Genomic DNA, 21,322 nt, shown 5'->3' with positions numbered 1-21,322 from the left:
TCTAATAATCATTTTGTAAACTTCCTAAAGGTGAAATAACATTAGCTGTTTCTCCCCTCCCATAGAGTTGTGTCTTTTTATTGAGAATGTTCAGTCACCAGAAAGCTTTTTTAGGCTTTCGTTTCAGTCTCTCTCCTTCTACCCAAAGGTTTTAAATGACACCTGGGTTTCCTTCCCTTCATGGTCTGAGGACTCTACCTTTGTCAGTTCCAAGAAGACTCAGTATGAAGAACATATTTATCGTTGTGAAGATGAACGCTTTGAGGTATGAGCTCCTTTGTCATTGGAAGTTTGGGAGATGGGAGTTCTCTCTAAGTGAAAGGCTATCTTTTCAGGGTTTGAGGTTTGGCTCTTTAAGACTGAAAAGCTAGGCTGGGAGCGGTGGCTCATGCCTGTAATCCTAGCACTCTGGGAGGCCGAGGCGGGCGGATTGTTTGAGGTCAGGAGTTTGAAAACAGCCTGAGCAAGAGCGAGACCTCGTCTCTACTATAAATAGAAAGAAATTAAGTGGCCAACTAATATATATAGAAAAAATTAGCCGGGCATAGTGTCGCATGCCTGTAGTCCCAGCTACTTGGGAGGCCGAGGCAGCAGGATTGCTTGAGGCCAGGAGTTTGAGGTTGCTGTGAGCTAGGCTGACACCATGGCACTCACTCTAACCTGGGCAACAAAGCGAAGACTCTGTCTCAAAAGCAAAAAAGACTGAAAAGCCAGAAGCTCACATTCTTTTGTGGTAAACGTTTGTTGTGTTACTTACCATGCTTTATGCAAATGTGACATTTTTAGGCTGTGTTAGCCCTTTTAACTGAAATTGTCCATTGATGACTAAATAATACTAATTTGGATTTTGAGTGGCATTTTAAAGATTATTGTGTTTTATGTGGTATAGAAAATCAGTATCCTAAAACCTATAGGGCTTTCTTGAAGATGTTTTTAAATGATTTATTTTAAGGTCTGTGTATATTGTTACTCTTAGCAGATTATTCTTTTTTTTTTTTTTTTTTTTGAGACAGAGTCTCACTTTGTTGTCCAGGCTAGAGTGAGTGCCGTGGCGTCAGCCTAGCTCACAGCAACCTCAAACTCCTGGGCTCGAGCGATCCTTCTGCCTCAGCCTCCCGAGTAGCTGGGACTACAGGCATGCGCCACCATGCCCGGCTAATTTTTATATATATATATCAGTTGGCCAATTAATTTCTTTCTATTTATAGTAGAGACGGGGTCTCGCTCTTGCTCAGGCTGGTTTTGAACTCCTGACCTTGAGCAATCCGCCCGCCTCGGCCTCCCAAGAGCTAGGATTACAGGCATGAGCCACCGCGCCCGGCCAGCAGATTATTCTTGACATGATTCACAAACCAGCTCTGCTGTGAGAACTGGAATTCTTCTCTCATATTTCTCTTATTGATTTGGCTTTTGAAAGAAAGTAAAATTAGGGACTTTATTTTATTTTTTTGCGTTTGGATTTAGTTGGAAGGGATTTTATTTTAAAGTAGTTGACAAGGGAAGAGTGGAGTGAATGAGTTGGTAGAGGGCCCCTATATCAGAAGGGGGAGAGCATTGAAAGCTTAAAATCCTCAGTGTGTTTGGATATCTGGTTCGCTTATGTCATCACCAAAAAGGGAAGTTCAGTGTGTCTAAAGAGGTAAAATAACATGTGTCCTATTTATTATATCACATTAAATAAACTGGCTCTGTTTATTCATATAGATGGGAGATACCTTGCTTTTTTTTTTAACCTGTACTGATTTAACTGCTAGTTTTCTCTCTTCTCACTTGTTTCACCTGTTTCCAGTGTATTTTTTTTTTTTTTTTTTTTTTTTGAGGCAGAGTCTCACTTTGTTGTCCAGGCTAGAGTGAGTGCCATGGCGTCAGCCTAGCTCACAGCAACCTCAAACTCCTGGGCTTGAGTGATCCTTCTGCCTCAGCCTCCCGAGTAGCTGGGACTACAGGCATGTGCCACTATGCCCGGCTAATTTTTATATATATATATATATCAGTTGGCCAATTAATTTCTTTCTGTTTATAGTAGAGACGGGGTCTCACTCTTGCTCAGGCTGGTTTTGAACTCCTGACCTTGAGCAATCCGCCCGCCTCGGCCTCCCAAGAGCTAGGATTACAGGCGTGAGCCACAGCGCCCGGCATTCCAGTGTATTTTGAATAAAGAGCCACATGTTGCCTGGTCACTGGCAGGTGGTTGGCCATCTTTGCCCCAGACTTTATGAGTTTAAACTAAGTCATGACAAAAGTTAACTTCATGGGGAGTTTTATCAAGCTAAAGAAAGCAATTCTTTGTTACCTATGTTTAGTAAGGTTAGAAGATGATGATTTAGAAAGCAGAGGTTGGGCTGAGGGTGGTGGATGGCCCCTGTAATCCCAGCTACTTCAGCGGCTGAGGCAGGAAGATCACTTGAGCCCAGGAATTCTAGGCAGCAGAGAGCTATGATTCCTCCATTGCACACAAGCCCGGGTGACTAAGCAAGACCTGGTCTCTTTAAAAAAAAAAAAAAAAAAAAAAAAAAAGGGCCGGGCGTGGTGGCTCATGCCTGTAATCCTAGCTCTCTGGGAGGCCGAGGCGGGCGGATTGCTCAAAGTCAGGAGTTCAAAACCAGCCTGAGCAAGAGCGAGACCCCGTCTCTACTATAAATAGAAAGAAATTAATTGGCCAACTGATATATATAGAAAAAATTAGCCGGGCATGGTGGCGCATGCCTGTAGTTCCAGCTACTCGGGAGGCTGAGGCAGAAGGATCGCTTGAGCCCAGGAGTTTGAGGTTGCTGTGAGCTAGGCTGACGCCACGGCACTCACTCTAGCCTGGACAACAAAGCGAGACTCTGTCTCAAAGAAAAAAGTAAATAAAATAAAATATGGCATCTCTTGTTGACAGGATGTTCCTATTCTCTCAATTAGCATTCTCTCAATTAGCATGTCCGCAAATAAGAGGCAACATCCTTATTTCCTATCTGTGATTACAAAGATGAACATGAAAGAAGTATGGTGTATGCATGTGCTTTAGCATGTGCTTAGAATTTGATATGATGGGCTAGTTTGAAGCGGCTGTCCCTTAATCAAAATAGGTCAGTAGTACTATAGTACAGATAACCCCCCAATCTCAGTGACTTGAAAAAACAGGATTTATTTTTTGATCATTCTATATGTGCATTGATGTTTAATAGGGATTTTGCTCATCAGAATTATTTGGGGGCCCACACTGAGAGAAGGCCACCATCATGAATATTGCTAGTCATGAGAGGGAAAAGAAAGCTCAGAAGGCTCTCACACCCTTACATGCTTCAGCCTAGAAGTAATAACTTCTACTTACCTCATCACAACTCATTTACCAGAATTAGTTACATGGATCTATCCAATCATAACAGGGCTGGGAAGTTAGGCCAGAAATATTAACAAAATGACTACTACCATCACAAAACAAGAAAACATAGGGAGAATTTATACAAACATTTGGTGTAGGCCTTTGAGACTACTCATTTACTTCAGTTTCTGTTTCATATTTAGAGAATCTTGTGTTAAGCCTAAGAAAAACTAGACTCAAAGGTGGCCAATCATTTCTTTAACCAGGACAGCCTAGGCCACTGCTGCAAAATAAGTGCCAGGAGTTCAGTAAGAATTTCAATTTTTACCCAGAGATACAGCATTGAGTTTTTTAAGGAATGGTCGTCACTGCTCTTATGACTGTAGATGTGGAACAAGGCTATTCAATATTTAGATATTGTATATTTAAATATTAGAACTTATGCCAAAAAAAAAACTTACTCTCAAGACTGATTTGTCATCTTAAGTGGTCTTTTTGGGATTATTTTGATTTTCATTGTTTGTAACAGATCTTAGCAATTCAGGAAAGGTAATTGTCTCCTGTTAGGTCAATCTGGTCTGGAATCAGCAGTCCTAAGCAAAGCACACTGTGGTCATGGTGGTGATAGAGATAATAACTACCACTTATCCTTCTTAATTATATGTTTCTTATGTGCCCAACATTGTGCTAAACACTGTATGTAGATGGTATCATTTAATCCAGAAAACAACTTTATGAGAGTAGCAGGTGCTGTTATCTATCCCTATTTTACTGGTTAGGAAACAGCATTATATGGCCAGCATGGCAGAGCCAGGATTCAAATACTGGGAGTTTGACTCCGTACCTTATTCTCTTGACCACTGCTCTATTCTGGTTTGAGTCCTAAACACCCTTCTTTGTCTTCTTCTTTAGCTTGATGTAGTTTTAGAGACCAATCTGGCAACAATCCGGGTTCTAGAAGCAATACAGAAGAAACTTTCCCGCTTGTCTGCTGAGGAACAAGCCAAATTTCGTTTGGACAACACCCTTGGGGGCACATCAGAAGTCATCCATCGAAAAGCACTCCAGAGGATATATGCTGACAAAGCAGCTGATATAATTGATGGTCTGAGAAAGAACCCCTCCATTGCCGTTCCAATCGTCCTTAAAAGGTATCTGAGCAAATGTGCCCTTTATGCTTTTTTTTTTTTTTTTTTTTTTGAGACGGAGTCTCTCTTTGTTGCTTGGGCTAGTGTGAGTGCCATGGCATCAGCCTAGCTCACAGCAACCTCAATCTCCTGGGCTCAAGCGATCCTACTGCCTCGGCCTCCCAAATAGCTGGGACTACAGGCATGTGACACCATGCCTGGCTAATTTTTTCTATATATATTAGGTGGCCAAATAATTTCTTTCTATTTATAGTAGAGACTGGGTCTCAGTCTTGCTCAGGCTGGTCTCAAACTTCTGAGTAGCTGGGGACTATAGGCATGTACCACCATGACTGACTAATTTTTTCTATATATTTTTAGTTGTCCAGCTAATTTCTTAATTTCTATTTTTAGTAGAGATGGGGTCTTGCTCTTGCTCAGGCTGGTCTTGAACTCCTGGGCTCAAGCTATACTCCTGCCTCAGCCTCCCGGGTAGCTGGGACTACAGGCATGTGCCACCATGCCTGGCTAATTTTTTTTATTTTTAGTTGTTTAGCTAATTTCTATTTTTGGTAGAGACAGGGTCTCACTCTTTGTCAGGCTGGTCTCGAACTCCTGAGCTCAAGCAGTCCTCCTGCTTCGGCCTCCCAGAGTGCTAGGGTTACAGGCATGAGCCATAGCGCCCGACCCCCTTTGTGCTTTAGTGTATTTCATGGCAGGTATAGTGTCCCATTAAATAAGCCTCTCATTTTCAATCTGGTTGTCCCATGAGACCTTTCTTTCTCACCAACCCTGGTTGTTGGAATTCAGGTGCAGAGTGGAACTTCTTGTTGGGGTTCTGTGTAACCAACATTAGAGAACAAACCCTGAAGGTTCACAGTGGAGTGCTCTGTATGTTTGAAGCAGGCATTTTAAAATACAACCACCCATGTTTCTATCACTCAGTGCTGACTGTTGTTACCATCTTTGTTTTTTAACAAGAAAAATCATTCTTTGTAAAATATGATACATGCTCATTATTAAAAAAAGATTTAGCTTATTTTTACCAAGGATGTCTTGCTTCTTTCTCCTAATAAGCCTTCATGTCAGACTTAGATATAAAGGGGCTGTTGTACCCACCTAAGGCCAGGTGTCAAGTAGTTGGCCAGAGACTGGGCTGAGCCACAGTGTCCTCCAAGTCCCCATCGCTCTTGATAACATCGTGAATCCTTTGCTAAGAGCTAGGTTGTTTGTTGGTATCACCTGGTGAAAAATAGTTCACAAATGCCCAGATTTTGTTTTTCCTCCCTAGTCTTCCCCTACAGAACTGGCACTGATTAATGGTTTCCTCTTCTTTTTTTTTTTTTTTTTTTTTTTTTTTTGAGACAGAGTCTCACTTTGTTGCCCAGGCTAGAGTGAGTGCCGTGGCGTCAGCCTGGCTCACAGCAACCTCAATCTCCGGGGCTCAGCGATCCTACTGCCTCAGCCTCCCGAGTAGCTGGGACTACAGGCATGCACCACCATGCCCGGCTAATTTTTTGTATATATATTTTTAGTTCGTCAATTAATTTCTTTCTATTTTTGGTAGAGACGGGGTCTCGCTCAGGCTGGTTTCGAACTCCTGACCTTGAGCAATCCGCCCGCCTCGGCCTCCCAAAGTGCTAGGATTACAGGCGTGAGCCACCACGCCCGGCCTGGTTTCCTCTTCTTGCCAGTGGCATTTCACTTCTGGCTTTGAGATATAGGTTATCCTTCACTTCTAGTGCTATTTTTGGGTTTTACTCTATTCTCTTATGGAGTATTAGAATCAGTTGTTCTGATCAGAATTTCCAGACTGTGTTCAGAGAAACATTACTATGTGAATTCTCTGCTCTTGAACCTTACATTTACATTACATTAGCATAGTAAACTTCTGGGAAGACCTGCAAAGAAACTTGTTTAACTTTGTTTTTGCTGGCCAAGGAAGAGAACCCTTTTTTTCAAGAAATACTTACTGACATCTGAAGGGTATTCTGTGGAATACTGTTTGAGAAGTAACTGTTCTAGGTAAGATTTCTGACTTTGGGATAAATTACTTCCCCAGAGTAAGCCCTGAATAAGTAATTTCCTCATGTAACAGAGTACAAGACTGGTTCGATAACATTTATCCCACGTTAATAATTTCAACACACCTAGTATAATTTTGACTTTGGAAATACAGTAAGCCTGGCATGTTTCTCATGTTTAAACCCTCTGAATTCCCATGTTGGTGTTTCTGTCCCCTGTCCCATTCCACTAGGTTGAAGATGAAAGAAGAAGAATGGCGAGAAGCTCAGAGAGGCTTCAACAAGGTGTGGCGAGAACAAAATGAGAAATACTACTTGAAGTCCCTGGACCACCAGGGAATCAACTTTAAACAGAATGACACCAAGGTCCTGAGGTCTAAGAGCTTACTCAATGAGATTGAGAGTATCTATGATGAGGTGAGCAGGATTTTTTACATCTGTGAGAGCACTCTAGTCTTTATTTAGCATAGCTTTGATGCCTGGAAACAACCTTTGTTAAATGTGAGACCTTCATTCTTGCTTCAAACTGTCATAGTCTTTTCTATTCCTGATTCTACCATTTTAAATCTAAACCTTACCTTTTAACTTAAGCTGATTGACTAGTTTCCTGATTTACAATCCTGCTTTCAGTTTACACCTCCCAACTCCCTCTTCCACTTCTCCCATCTGTTTCCCGCAAACAATACTTTGTATCCAGCCGGGCGAGGTGGCTCACCCCTGTAATCCTAGCACTCTGGGAGGCCGAGGCGGGTGGATCACTTGAGGTCAGAAGTTTGAAACCAGCCTGAGCAAGAGCAAGACCCCGTCTCTACTATAAATAGAAAGAAATTAATTGGCCAACTGATATATATAGAAAAAATTAGCTGGGCATGGTGGTGCATGCCTATAGTCCCAGCTACTCGGAAGGCTGAGGCAGCAGGATTGCTTGAGGCCAGGAGTTTGAGGTTACTATGAGCCAAGCTGACGCTGTAGCCTGGGCAACAGAGCGAGACTCTGGCCAAGTGCAGTGGCTAACACCTATAATCCCAGCACTTTGGGAGACTGAGACGGGAGGATCGCTTGAGCCCAGGAGTTGGAGGTTGTGGTGAACTGTGATTGTGCCATTGCACTCTATCTAGCCTGGGTGATAGAGTGAGACCTTGTCTCTCTTTTTTTTTTTTTTTTTGAGACAGAGTCTCGCTTTGTTTTCCCAGGCTAAAGTGAGTGCCATGGCGTCAGCCTAGCTCATAGCAACCTCAAACTCCTGGGCTCAAGCAATCCTCCTGCCTCAGCCTCCCAAGTAGCTGGGACTACAGGCATGCACCACCATGCCCGGCTAATTTTCTATATATATTAGTTGGCCAATTAATTTCTTTCTGTTTATAGTTGAGACGGGGTCTCACTCTTGCTCAGGCTAGTTTCAAACTCCTGACATCGAGCAATCTACCCGCCTCAGCCTCCCAGAGTGCTAGGATTACAGGCGAGAGCCACGGCGCCTGGCTGAGACCTTGTCTCTTAAAAAAAGACCGGGGAGGGGGGTCTCACACCTGTAATCCTAGCACTCTGGGAGGCTGAGGGGGTAGGATAGCTTGAGGTTAGGAGTTCAAGAGCAGTGTTCAAGACTGAGAGCCATCTCTTCAAAAAATAGAAAAAGTAGCTGCACATGGAGGTGGGCACCTGTAGTCCCAGCTGCTCTGGAGGTCGAGGTGGGAGAATCGCTTGAGCCCAGGTGTTTGAGGTTACAGTGAGCTGTGATGTCACCATTGCACTCTGGGGGGCGGGGGAATGATTTCTCTTACATAAATGTAATCATCCACATTTTGCTAATGTTGTGACATCATTAACCTCTACATCCCCATCCCGAAAGTATTTTAAAGTTAATCCGAGACCTCACACCATAGCTTCCCATAAATCCTAATTTAGGATTTTAAGAAATGGTCTCAGTTCTGTCCCACTATATCCACTATAGTTAAGAAATGTGCTTCTGGTGTAGTCTGGTAGGGTTTTTGTTGCCGTAGCTGTGTCACAGAATACTTTTGTGTGTCTTTCCTATCAGAGGCAAGAGCAGGCTACAGAAGAGAATGCTGGTGTACCTGTCGGCCCGCACCTCTCACTTGCCTATGAAGACAAACAAATACTGGAAGATGCTGCCGCTCTGATTATCCACCATGTGAAAAGGCAGACAGGCATTCAGAAGGAGGACAAATACAAAATCAAGCAAATCATGCATCATTTCATTCCAGATCTGCTCTTTGCTCAGAGAGGTGATCTCTCAGATGTGGAAGAAGAGGAAGAAGAAGAGATGGATGTAGATGAAACCACAGGGACGGCTAAAAAGCACAATGGTGTTGGGGGCAGTCCCCCTAAGTCTAAGCTAATGTTTAGTAACACTGCAGCTCAAAAATTAAGAGGGATGGATGAAGTGTACAACCTCTTCTATGTCAATAACAACTGGTATATCTTTATGCGACTGCACCAGATCCTGTGCTTGAGGCTGCTGCGGATTTGTTCCCAAGCTGAACGGCAAATTGAAGAAGAAAACCGAGAGAGAGAGTGGGAACGGGAAGTGCTAGGCATAAAACGAGACAAGAGTGACAGCCCTGCTATCCAGCTACGTCTCAAGGAACCTAGTGAGTGCTTAAATTGTTGGTTTACAGAGGATGTGTGGAGTTGAGGACCTCAGAGCCTAGTTAGACTCAAAACTGCTTTCTTTTATGAACAGAGCACAGGCCCCAGAACTCTAGTTGGATTCAAATCCTAGGTCTGCAATATACTGGTTGTATGGCCTTAAACTCTCTGGACCTGTTTACCTGTAAAATGGAGGTACTACTTGTTGCCTTCTGTGGTTGCTTTATGCAAAGCACCCTGTGCAGTGCTTACATCTTAGATACACAGTCAGTGATTAGTACTGTGGACACACCAAGGTAGGGGGTGGGTGTCATTTGCCATGAGTTTCCCAAATGGCAGATCTTTGGGTTACTGCAGAGTCCAAGGACAGATAGGAACTCAAATGTCACAGTCCATTCCACTCCATGACAGAACATGAATTCCTACTTATCCATGCCTAAGCCAGATGGAAATTTTTTCAGATATGTTTGGGTAGGACTTCTGTTTAGCCAGTAAGGTTCATGGCTCATTCCTAATAAGTAGAAATAGTTATGGAAAGGAGATTGGAACTCAAAGAGATGATGTGAGACACAGTAGAATAGGCAGAACAGGGACGAAGATGAGAAAACTCAGGAAAAGGAAAATAAGTAAGGGTTAAGGAAGCCATCATGTGCTTTAAGTAATTCTGTGCTGCCTGCTTCCAGATAACAGTTCAGTTCATAAATTAGGTACTTGAGCTGTGAACCAAAAGCTTTTTCACGAAGCCTTTTTGGACTCTTGAGGAAATAGCCAATCTGAGGAGTGCATCTTTTTTTTTTTTTTTAAGTTTTGCTGATGTAGGAAGCTCATGTGTGGCCCTAGCCTTCTAGCTCTTGAAGAGCTCGTGACACTGCAAATTAATTCTAAAAGCCCTTGTCTGGATTAGTTCTAGTTTCAAAGAAACAAATTTTGTACCACTTTGTGGTGATTCCATCTGCTTGGGTAGAAAGTAGAAATAAAATGGCCTAATCCTGGCTTCACCACTGACTTAACCTGCTGCTTTTAAGGCTTACATAGTTTGGTCTTGAATGATAAAGCCAACCCTCACAATGACATAGCTTGTGTGGAAAAGTCTGTGGTTTGGACTCAAAGCTTTATTCTGGCATAAGGCATTTTTCACAATCAGAGCATATTTCAGAGGCTCATACCTATTTCATGGGCCTGAATAAGGTGATATTCTGTGATGAAACTCAAGCCAGTTGCTTATTTTAAGCAGTAATTGTCCTATTGTCCCTATCTTTAAAATGATTCTATCACACCTCAGATAAATGGACATAGACTGAGTTTTACACTTAGCCTTTTTTCCCCAGTACATACAGGTAACCAGTTAGTTGATGATGAGTTTTTTGTAATTTTTTTTCATTTTAGCCAATTTTTATTGAAGTGCAACATATATAAAGTATACAAATGAGAACTGTACAGCTCAGTGAATTTTTACAGCATAAACACACGTATGTTTAAAACAGATCAAGAAACGCAGATAAGCTGTTGTAGTAGGGTGTGGCTGTGGTCCCAGCTGTCGCTGTTTGGGGAGCTGAAGCAGGAAGATTGCTTGAAGCCAGTGTCAGCGACATAATAAGACCCTGTTTCTTAAAAGGACTGGGTGCAGTGGCTCACACCTATAATCCCAGCACTTTGGGCAGCCAAGATGGGGGATTACTTGAGACTAGGAGTTCAAGACCAGCCTGGGCAACATAGCCAGACCCCATCGCTACAAAAATGTAAAAACATTAGCCAGGCATGGTGTTCTGCCTGTAGTACTAGCTATTTAGGAGGCTGAGGTAGAAGGATCACTTGAGCCCAGAAGTTCAAGATTGCATTGAGCTATGATTGTGCCACTGCACTCCAGCCTGGGCAACAGAGAGAGTTTTTATGTCTCTTAAAAAACATAAAACATAGCCAGTACCCCAATAGCCTCCTTTTGCCACTATCTGGATTTCTAACGCTAGAAATTAGATAAGATGTGCCTGTTTTCAAACTTTATATGAATGAATCTTATTTTATGTAAGCCAAAGGCAGGACTGTTTCACCATTCCTTGTGCCCTCTGCTAGTTACCAGGTGTCTCTTTAACAACTGATAAGATTTATTCTAGCTAGTGGTTGAAATGAATCATGTACAGCAAATACAGATCATGTAATGCAATTTGTGAAGTACAATGTTGCAAATCCATTTTTAAACAAAAGGACTTTGACAGCCAGCGCGGTGGCTCACGCCTGTAATCCTAGCACTCTGGGAGGCTGAGGCGGGCGGATTGCTCGAGGTCAGGAGTTCGAAACCAGTCTGAGCAAGACCCCGTCTCTACTATAAACAGAAAGAAATTAATTGGCCAACTAATATATATAGAAAATTAGCCGGGCATGGTAGCGCATGCCTGTAGTCCCAGCTACTCAGGAGGCTGATGCAGAAGGATTGCTTGAGCCCAGGAGTTTGAGGTTGCTGTGAGCTAGGCTGATGCCACGGCACTCACTCTAGCCTGGTCAACAAGCGAGACTCTGTCTCAAAAAAAAAAAAAGGACTTTGACAAATGCAGATTACTTCATTATTCATAGAGGATTTAATTTGTGCTCCTATTTTCTCTTCCCAAGAGGTTTCCCAGTGCTAGGGTATGGCTGTGTCTGCCTTTTCTCATCTGAACTTTATGCTTCATTGAAATAGCTTTAGGAGCAAGTGCCCCAGGTAAAGAATGCTCTTGTGTAGGCTGGATGAGCAGGTTCCTCTCTCAGCAGAGGAGCCAACAACTTTTTGAAGGACTGGCTTCCCTGGGATATTTTCCTCTTCTGTCACACAGAGCCAGTAGTACTGTAAAGAAGTGTCTTTCTATAAAGAAGCATCTTTCTAGCATGGTCAGTCAAAATGTTAGGAGCCACTGTTAAAGTTGCAAAGTCACTTTCCTCTGGTAGTCAGTGCTAGTAATTTTAGCTACCTGTGAGATTTCATCTCTGTGTATAGTAGATTGAGTGAGTATGTTTTGAATACCTAGTGTTTGTTCCTTCCAATGTTATTTAGGCCAGCTATAGGATTTGCCCTGCACTCTATCTTCAGTCTTGTCTAAGCAGGGTAAGGCCTCACTTATCCCATCTCTCCCACAGTGGATGTTGATGTAGAAGATTATTACCCAGCATTCCTGGATATGGTGCGGAGCCTGCTGGATGGCAACATAGACTCATCACAGTATGAAGATTCACTGAGAGAGATGTTCACCATTCATGCCTACATTGCCTTTACCATGGACAAACTGATCCAGAGCATTGTCAGACAGGTGAGGGCATGGTTGAGGCCAGAGTGGGTGAGGGGAGAAAACTCTACCTGAAGATGGATCAGGCAAAGAAAAGTCAAGATTTCTGTTTCAAGAGGAAAGTCAGCTTTGTCCTATAACAAGGTTAATGAACATATGGCTCTGAAGAGGGGAAGAGGAGGTTAATGTGATGTTATGTTCCCTATGTTAACAAAGTGGGAGTGTTTCTGCCATGTAATTGGCCCCTTTACTTTTCTCCTTGTGCCTTCAGTAGGGGCCTGCCCTATGATGCTTTCTTGCTGTCCACCTGTAAAGAGTACAATGGTCCTGACCCCAGCTCCCTGCCCTTCTGGTCCATATATTACCTGGTCTGACAAGATGAGCACACAGCGTGTAACATTGCCTCTTCCATAGGTGTTGGTAATTCTATGCACTTGTTTCATTTAATATTTGAAATTCTTTTTACAGGAAAGGTTTTATATAACAGCTCTTACAATACTTTGTCTACCTCATTCATCTGAGGTTCCCTCTGTTACATTTGTGATTGGTTTTTTGTTCCTGCAGCACCATGGGAGTTTCTAAACATGTTGTTCTTTTAAACAAATAGCTTGTAACAGATAGATTTCTACTCCTCATACTTGAGTTCTGAACTCCCAAAGAGATCAGGGTCTATTGTCGGTGTGCTACGTTTTTTTTTTTTTTTGAATTTTTGTTTTGGTTTTGAGACCCAGGTTTACTACTGTTTTATTACAGTCCCCAATAGGGCTTTATTTTTTCTTTTCAACATCCTGTTCTGCAACTTCTTTGGCTCTTCTTGCCCTTCTTGGCCATATGCCGAAGAGCCTGGATATGGCACGGGCCATGTGAAGACTAGCACATGCCTTGAAATTCTTTCCTTCCACAGTGCAGGCTTTGGCTTTCTTCTTATAGACATTCTGTATGGGCAGTACTGGCCCTGTCAGCTGGGTGGCCAGTTTGAGTTCTTTAGCAGAACTCTCTCCTCTTGGGGGCTGAGGACTTCCTGGGACAGCGGATGAGCTTGAAGCGGTACTCCCTCAGCTGCTCAACCTTGGCCTGCAGGGACTCAGTGGACTTGTTCTTGTATCCACAGAAATACCAGTGGTCCAGCCACCCTTAACTCTTCTAAGCTGAAGCCCCTGCCAGCTTGTACTTTGGTGTGATCCTCCCCATGGGTTACCTTACTATGAGCTAGATGGATCCAGACACAAGGGTGGGGCAACGTGGCAGCTTTTGCAGGTCTTGCATCTGCCAGGTGGCTGGTTGAACCACACGGCCAGGTAATGATTCCAGTCCTTGTCAAAGTGGGGCTTCAGGGTGATGCCATTCCAGCTGGGCACCATGGCTGCCTACAGCCCTCCATAGCACAGCCAGTGGGAAAGGTGGTGTACTCCTTTTAAACGTGAAAACTTCTAAAAAGCAAATTCTAATTCTGGAGCCCACACTGCCACTATGGAAGGAAAAACTTGTTGGTTAGTGTTCTCTTGGGTTATATGTTGAATCCTTTGGAAAGTACTCATGCTTTTCTTGGTTTTGGAAGGGTGCATGCCTCTGTACCTGAGTCACAGTATCCTGTCAGGATTGAGGAAGAGCACTTCACATAATGAATCTTGGTTGCTTGGGGAAAGTTGTCAGGCAGATAGTTTTTCCCTAAAAGTTGAAGAAGTTTTTAGGCCTTCTCATACAGGGTCTAGATGGTGACTGACAGAAATCATTATGTGGATGCAGTCAGCTGTGGACATAATTTTTCAGAGACTAATCCCTGTTAACTTCCTCTAAACTTATATAAAATTTAGACTCTAATTATCTTGTGCTTGTGTTTCTGCTGATAAGTTTGCTGCTGCTATAACTAGGAACAAAGTCTTTCATGCCACCAGTACAGCAACTTTCAAAGAAGTCCATTAAAACTTTTCATAAGCCTGAGGTGGTGGTTTTTTTTTTTTTTTTTTTTTTTTTTGAGAGAGTCTCGTTTTGTTGCCCAGGCTAGAGTGAGTGCCGTGGCGTCAGCCTAGCTCACAGCAACCTCAAACTCCTGGGCTAAAGCAATCCTTCTGCCTCAGCCTCCTGAGTAGCTGGCACTACAGGCATGCGCCACCAGGCCCAGCTAATTTTTTCTACTTTTGGTAGAGATGGGGTCTCGCTCTTGATCAGGCTGGTCTCAAACTCCTGAGCTCAAACGATCCACCCGCCTTGGGCTCCCAGAGTGCTAGGATTACAGGCGTGAGCCACTGCGCCCGGTCAGAATCACTGATTTTAAAACATGTTCAAGCTTCTCGTCTTAACCCCTTCAGTTGGAGGCATCTCTGCTCTCCTTCTCCTTATCTCATTTGGTATTCCCCACAGACTTCATTGCTGGTAGGGGGTAGAATGTACATTTCCAAGTCAAGCCATACATTTATCTTACCTTTTCCAGGCTCATTTAAGAGGGGTTCATTTTGAGAATAGAATAGGCAGTCACACCGACATCTAAGTACAGAACTAAAAATATGGCCACACGATGTAAAAATGGCACTGTGAATTTTTATTTTCTGTTTTGCATGCTTCTCTCTTTGTGTGGACATTTGGCACGTATTTTAGGCTTCTGCAGCCCTCTAAGACTTTCGCTTGCCATGATGGTGCCTCTGGCACAGCATTACCTGACCTTTCCATACAAACACTCCTCTGTAGGAAGTCTACCGGGCACTCTCTGTGTGTCATTTCAAATTAGCAGGAGAGAGAATATGACCAGCTTAGCGTGGAGGTGGGATTTCCCTAGTTGTTCTGGACTTACAGTGCTGCCCTTTCCAAAGACTCAAGGAGGGGCCAGGTATCCAAAAGGAGGACATGGGTGAGGAGTCAGTGACAGTTTACTTTGACAAAATATAAAGCAGGAGAATTATTATATGGTAGAGATCATGTTCGGGTATACTTTTTCACTATGCTGTTTTTCTCTTAAACACTGTATCTTAAGCTTTTCCTTATGTTATCAAGTCATCAAAAGCACCATTTTAATGATTGTATCAGAATCCATTTGATTGTAACTTATTTAACTATCTGCAGTTGCTGTAGATAGTGCCCTTTCTACTACCACAGATCACTCACCCTTTTGACCTTGTCCTGTGTCCAGTTATCTACTAATACACATGTCATTTAAGACTTTATTTAATGTTAAAATAAGTAGCTGTCATAGTTACACTTCAAAAAGAATATACCTTTCTAAAAATAAGATGGCTTGATAGTTATGAAAATGTTAAAGCAAAATAGATAAATTGATACTGAAATTAATGTTTTACTTTCTTCTTGTATCTGTTTTTCACATTTCCTGTCATTTTGATGGGTGAAGTTTCATTGGGGGAATTTTTATTTCAAATAGACATAACGTGTGACCTATTAGAATGGGAATTCATTGTCTGTCTATTAACTGAAAAGTTCAACTTTCTAGTCAATTAGGTAGTTAAATAATACTGTCACAAAAGTTATCAATATTGGCCGGGCGCGGTGGCTCACGCCTGTAATCCTAGCACTCTGGGAGGCCGAGGCAGGCGGATTGCTCAAGGTCAGGAGTTCAAAACCAGCCTGAGCGAGACCCCGTCTCTACCATAAAAATAGAAAGAAATTAATTGGCCAACTAATATATATAATATAAAAATCAGCTGGGCATGGTGGCTCGTGCCTGTAGTCCCAGCTACTCGGGAGGCTGAGGCAGCAGGATCCCTTGAGCCCAGGAGTTTGAGGTTGCTGTGAGCTAGGCTGACGCCACGGCACTCACTCTAGCCTAGGCAAGAAAGCGAGACTCTGTCTCAAAAAAAAAAAAAAAAAAAAGTTATCAATAGTGAGCCAGGATTGCATGGCTGGCCTTTATTGAGAGTGAGTTAATTAACATTATGTATGCCTTAAATTCTACACTTTGTATCAGATGTAGAAAAATAGGTGGTGTGTTTATAAAGAGTATTGGCTGGCCTAGCAATCAGGAAACCTACACTATTAGTCCCCATTCTGCTCCTTCATCTGAGCCTCCCTGGACAATTAATTCAGCAGCCATTTCTTAAGCACCTAATGAGTTCCAGGCTTTGTACTTGGGCTGGGAATACAAACATGGATCTTGCTTTGGGGGTTCTCCAAGGCTCCTCTTTACCCCAGCTTAAACAGTGAGTTTTCCCATCTGATGTGTGAATTTGCTCATAACAGCACACATCCCTCCCTCTTCAGCCTGCTTCTCAGGGTGGTTGTGAGGATCAAATGAGCCATGGAAATTTATATACAGATCCTTAGAATTTTTAAAAAGTGACACATTAACCTGAGTGACCTGGTTTTGCTTTTAAATAGGTTGAAAGTTTTACTCAGGGACCACTGATATGGTTGAAGATCTTAGCTTGGTTATTCTCCAAGAAAATGAGCACACAGTGGTTTGTGTAATTGATTTTCTAAAATTAACAACCAAAACTCCCCCCACACACACACTCCTTTTTTGAGTTGAATGACTGGATCAAAGGAAGGTTGACTATATAATAGGGAGGAATGGTTTATTGGTTCGCTAACAACTTGCCTTGGCTTGATTCTAGCTGCAGCACATTGTGAGTGATGAGATCTGTGTGCAGGTTACTGATCTTTACCTGGCAGAAAATAATAATGGGGCCACTGGAGGCCAGCTGAACACACAGACTTCAAGGAGCCTTCTGGAATCAACATATCAGCGGAAAGCCGAGCAGCTTATGTCAGATGAGAATTGCTTTAAGGTGAGAGTTGCTCTTGCAGCCAAAGACTTTACTGGTGACAGTATAAATTGTTAGGACTCTCTGAACTAAAAGTTAAAGCCAGAGTACTTTGACCCAGGGATTCCACTCCTAAAGGTTTTTAGAGTTTCTAATGAGCTCATCAGAGAAATACAAAGAATATGGAAAAAGTGAAAGTAACTGTCTCTCCTCTGCCTTTTAAAAAAATTGGTTGTTTATGATTTTTATAATTTTATATTCTTTTTCTCTGAACATTTTTCATATTATAATGCTTTGTAAATATTACTGTTGAAAAATGTTTAGACCAGCCTGAGCAACATAGCAAGACGTCATCTCTACCAAAAAAAAAAGCTGGACATGGTGGAATATACCTGTGGTCCCAACTTCTGGGGAAGCCTAGGCAAGAGGATTGCTGAGCCCAGGAGTTTCAGGTTAAAGTGAGCCACTATACTCTAGCCCTAGGTGACAGGGTGAGACCCTGTTGAGAGAGACAGAAAGAAAATGCAGACAACTATCAATTTTATCTTATTTTTGTTAAAGGGACCAGGTCTCACTCTGTCACCTAGGCTACTAGGCTCAAGGAGTCCTTCCACCTTGGCTTCCCAGAGTGCTAGGATTACAGGCATGAGCCACCACACCTGGTCACTTTATAGAGAATGCCTGTATTGTTGAACAGGTACATTGTTTCCTTTTTCTTTTTTCTTTTTTTTTTTTGAGACAGTCTCCCTCTGTTGCCCTGGCTAGAGTGCATCAGTGTAGCGCACAGCAACCTCAAACTCCTGGGCTCAAGCAGTCCTTCTGCCTCAGCCTCCTGAGTAACTGGGACTACAGGCATGTGCCACCATGACTGGCTAATTTTTTCTATTTTTGGTAGAGACGGGTCTCTCTCTTGCTCAGGCTGGTCTTGAACTCCTGAACTCAAATGATCCGCTCACCTTGGCCTCCCAGAGTGCTAGGATTATAGGCGTGAGCCACTGCACCTGGCCAATGTTTCCAGTTTTTTACCATTATATTATAATGGCTAATCATAAAAGTTGGAAATAACCTAGATGTCCAACCCAGTATGGGAATTGTGTAATGAAAGCCTATCGTGAATACTGTGTGACATATTTTGCAATTCTTAAAAAAGAAAGTAAATTTTAAAATGTGGGAGTTTTTTCCCTTAAATCTATTTTGGAAGTAGCTGTGTTTGTATTCTTGTCAGGTTGTAAATTTTATTATTAGATAGGAATTTTTAAGTCTTCTTTGAAAGAACACTGAGAGCCAGATCTAGCATCTGGTCTTGTGTGCTTATTAACTAGTGAGTGGCCTTGAGAAATCAAAACTCTCTGGGCTTTAGTTTTCTCCTTATGTAAAATGAAAGTTGAGATAAAAAAAATTCTTGAGTTTTTTTCCAGCTGTGTTCTTCTCCTTGTGATTCTAATGATAAATTATCTTGTCTGCAGAAAGCCTTGGGTGAGGCCATTGAGGAAGGTATTGAGTATCCCAGGGTTCTGCAAGGGGAGTCCATCTGCCATCGCCATTGATTATTGTTTTATGCAAAACATGGCTTGTTTGCCTCTATCAGTGTATTGCTTTTAAGTATGGATTATTTTTATTAATCACACAAATAATATTAACAGAACTCATAATTTCAAAAACTTCATATAAGGCCGGGCGCTGTGGCTCACGCCTGTAATCCTAGCTCTTGGGAGGCCGAGGCGGGCGGATTGCTCAAGGTCAGGAGTTCAAAACCAGCCTGAGCAAGAGCGAGACCCCGTCTCTACTATAAATAGAAAGAAATTAATTGGCCAACTGATATATATATAAAAAATTAGCCGGGCATGGTGGCGCATGCCTGTAGTCCCAGCTACCCGGGAGGCTGAGGCAGAAGGATCACTCGAGCCCAGGAGTTTGAGGTTGCTGTGAGCTAGGCTGACGCCACGGCACTCACTCTAGCCTGGACAACAAAGCGAGACTCTGTCTCAAAAAAAAAAAAAAAAAACTTCATATACAATTGGTACTATTAGAATGAAACACTTATTAATATGTTCATTTTTTTGGTTCCTTGTCTCAAGGCACATTTTGATTTCTTGTGTAGTCTTTATTGCAGTATAAATGCACTTGTTCATCTTTGTTGCATTTGGTGTTTTCCATTTAACTTTGGTATGAAGAATTTTCTTTGTTACTTTTTTCTTAATGCATTAGACTTGTTTATATCTTTTCATGAAGTCCTAGAAGTGGGATTATCAATTGAAAAGTCATTGACATTTTATGGTTCTGGCTACATATGCCATATTTCTTATGAACAAAATACTTGTTTTTTAAAGCACTCTTTACTGGCACTGATAATTATTTTAGCTAATTAAAGACATTTGAAACATGAAATGGTACTTTTTGTTCTAACATATTTCACTTTATTGGTAGCAAGATTGGACTTCTGCCATTTTTTTTTAATCACTGGCTTCCCAGGCTTTTGAGTATCTTCCTCATGTCTTCCATTGGAGTGAAGTTTTATAACTTTATTGCCCCTCCACTCCAACCCCTTGAAAAGATATGTTTGGAGATGGCCTGTTGTTTACGCTCAGTTCCTTATTTGCAGCTTATGTTCGTTCAGAGCCAAGGCCAGGTTCAGTTGACCATTGAGCTTCTGGACACAGAAGAGGAGAACTCTGATGACCCCGTGGAAGCAGAGGTATGGGGAAGTATACACAAAGCCCTTATGTTGGTCAGAGCTGGCGTGTCCTGAGAGTTTGCCCAGTCACCTTATCTGCTCAAAGCCTAAGCTACCTTAGGCTTGTTTAAGGATTAGGACCTGGATGCTTCAAGTGTATAGGTCATTGCAACCGTGTCTTCCACTGAATAGCAGGGCTGCCTGGCTACAGATGTTAACCTCATCCTTCACTGAGTGGAGATATCTCCTCTTACGAAGTCTTGTGGTTGGTAGCTTTCCTGTTTTCCTGAAGTATAAGAAGCAACAAGCCGGGCGCGGTGGCTCACGCCTGTAATCCTAGCACTTTGGGAGGCTGAGGCGGGTGGATTGCTCAAGGTCAGGAGTTCGAAACCAGCCTGAGTGAGACCCTGTCTCTACCAAAAATAGAAAGAAATTAATTGACCAACTAAAAAAATATATACAAAAAATTAGCCGGGCATGGTGGCGCATGCCTGTAGTCCCAGCTACTCGGGAGGCTGAGGCAGTAGGATCGCTGAGCCCAGGAGTTTGAGGTTGCTGTGAGCTAGGCTGACGCCACGGCACTCACTCTAGCCTGGGCAACAAGTGAGACTCTGTCTCAAAAAAAAAAAAAAAAAAAAAGAAGCAACAAATGAGGTGCCATCTTCCTAATGTCACCCTGACCCTTTGTGTCATGTTTACTTTTTATTGGGCAGATGAAGCCAGAAGTTCCCAACCCACAGAGTAGATAGAGAAATGTGATTATCATGGTTAACTCTGGCAAGTAATGCAAATAGGAGACATAGGCCATATACATGATATTAGGGCAATATGTGAGGAGACTTGTTTTGTGGGAATATTGGCTTGTGGCTGCCAGATCTTTCAATTTTTTTCTCCCATGAGATGCCAGAAATCCATATTTTAATGTGAAGAATACTGATTTTCAGACATTTGCCACTATACATTCTATTCTAACAAAGCCCTCTATAGGGAAATAAAACTTGTCAGTGAGCCAACTTCTAACCATTTATGACTTCTGATAACTTTAGCATGTCAGAGAAACGTGGTATTGCTAACAGAATTTTTAATCAGTGTTCCAATACCAACTAAAAATCATGATGCCATTATAGAAGGGGACTTTATTGATCTTGAAATTTATCAGTTTCAGACATTTTTGTCATGGGATTTACTGTGCTACCTGATTAGGATGAAGCTCAGTTTTTGTGATTTCCCTCCACCTCTGTTTTGTGTTTACTATCCTAGCGCTGGTCAGACTATGTGGAGCGATACATGAATTCCGATACTACCTCTCCTGAGCTTCGTGAACATCTGGCACAGAAACCAGTATTTCTTCCACGGTAAGTGAGGCAAGTTACCTGTCAGCATTATGTATTTGTACATGGCTGAGGAATGGAGAGTTAAATTATCTTCCGATTCTTGGTTTTCACATATTCTCTTCATTTGTTCTATCTGCTGAGGATGCTATTTCAAGGTTTGTATGGCTGTTACAACATGGGCTTACCTGGAGCATATGTGAAAGCATCAGGGAGGTGAGAGCTCTAAAGAATCGGCAATTACTTCCCTACATTTGATGTGAATGTATGTTGGAGTTTCCAAGTTTTG

At 42.4% G+C, this 21,322-nt stretch overlaps 1 protein-coding gene across 5 annotated transcripts in view; it reads left to right on the top strand.

Annotated features, from left to right (window-relative positions):
- Nucleotides 1–21,322, top strand: part of SIN3A (SIN3 transcription regulator family member A) — a 73,695-nt gene that overhangs the window by 43,431 nt on the left and 8,942 nt on the right. For all 5 annotated transcript variants that reach the window (XM_012735410.2, XM_012735416.2, XM_012735409.2 and 2 more), the window contains 8 exons: nt 149–265; nt 4,220–4,458; nt 6,692–6,875; nt 8,494–9,067; nt 12,174–12,343; nt 16,879–17,052; nt 19,631–19,723; nt 20,963–21,057. In XM_012735410.2, the coding sequence (XP_012590864.1) occupies nt 149–265; nt 4,220–4,458; nt 6,692–6,875; nt 8,494–9,067; nt 12,174–12,343; nt 16,879–17,052; nt 19,631–19,723; nt 20,963–21,057 (1,646 nt within the window). The remainder of the gene's footprint in view (nt 1–148; nt 266–4,219; nt 4,459–6,691; nt 6,876–8,493; nt 9,068–12,173; nt 12,344–16,878; nt 17,053–19,630; nt 19,724–20,962; nt 21,058–21,322) is intronic.

The sequence above is a fragment of the Microcebus murinus genome, chromosome 6 (assembly GCF_040939455.1).
Source record: "Microcebus murinus isolate Inina chromosome 6, M.murinus_Inina_mat1.0, whole genome shotgun sequence".
NCBI lineage: Eukaryota > Metazoa > Chordata > Mammalia > Primates > Cheirogaleidae > Microcebus > Microcebus murinus.
This window is presented reverse-complemented; position numbering and strand designations above follow the sequence as displayed.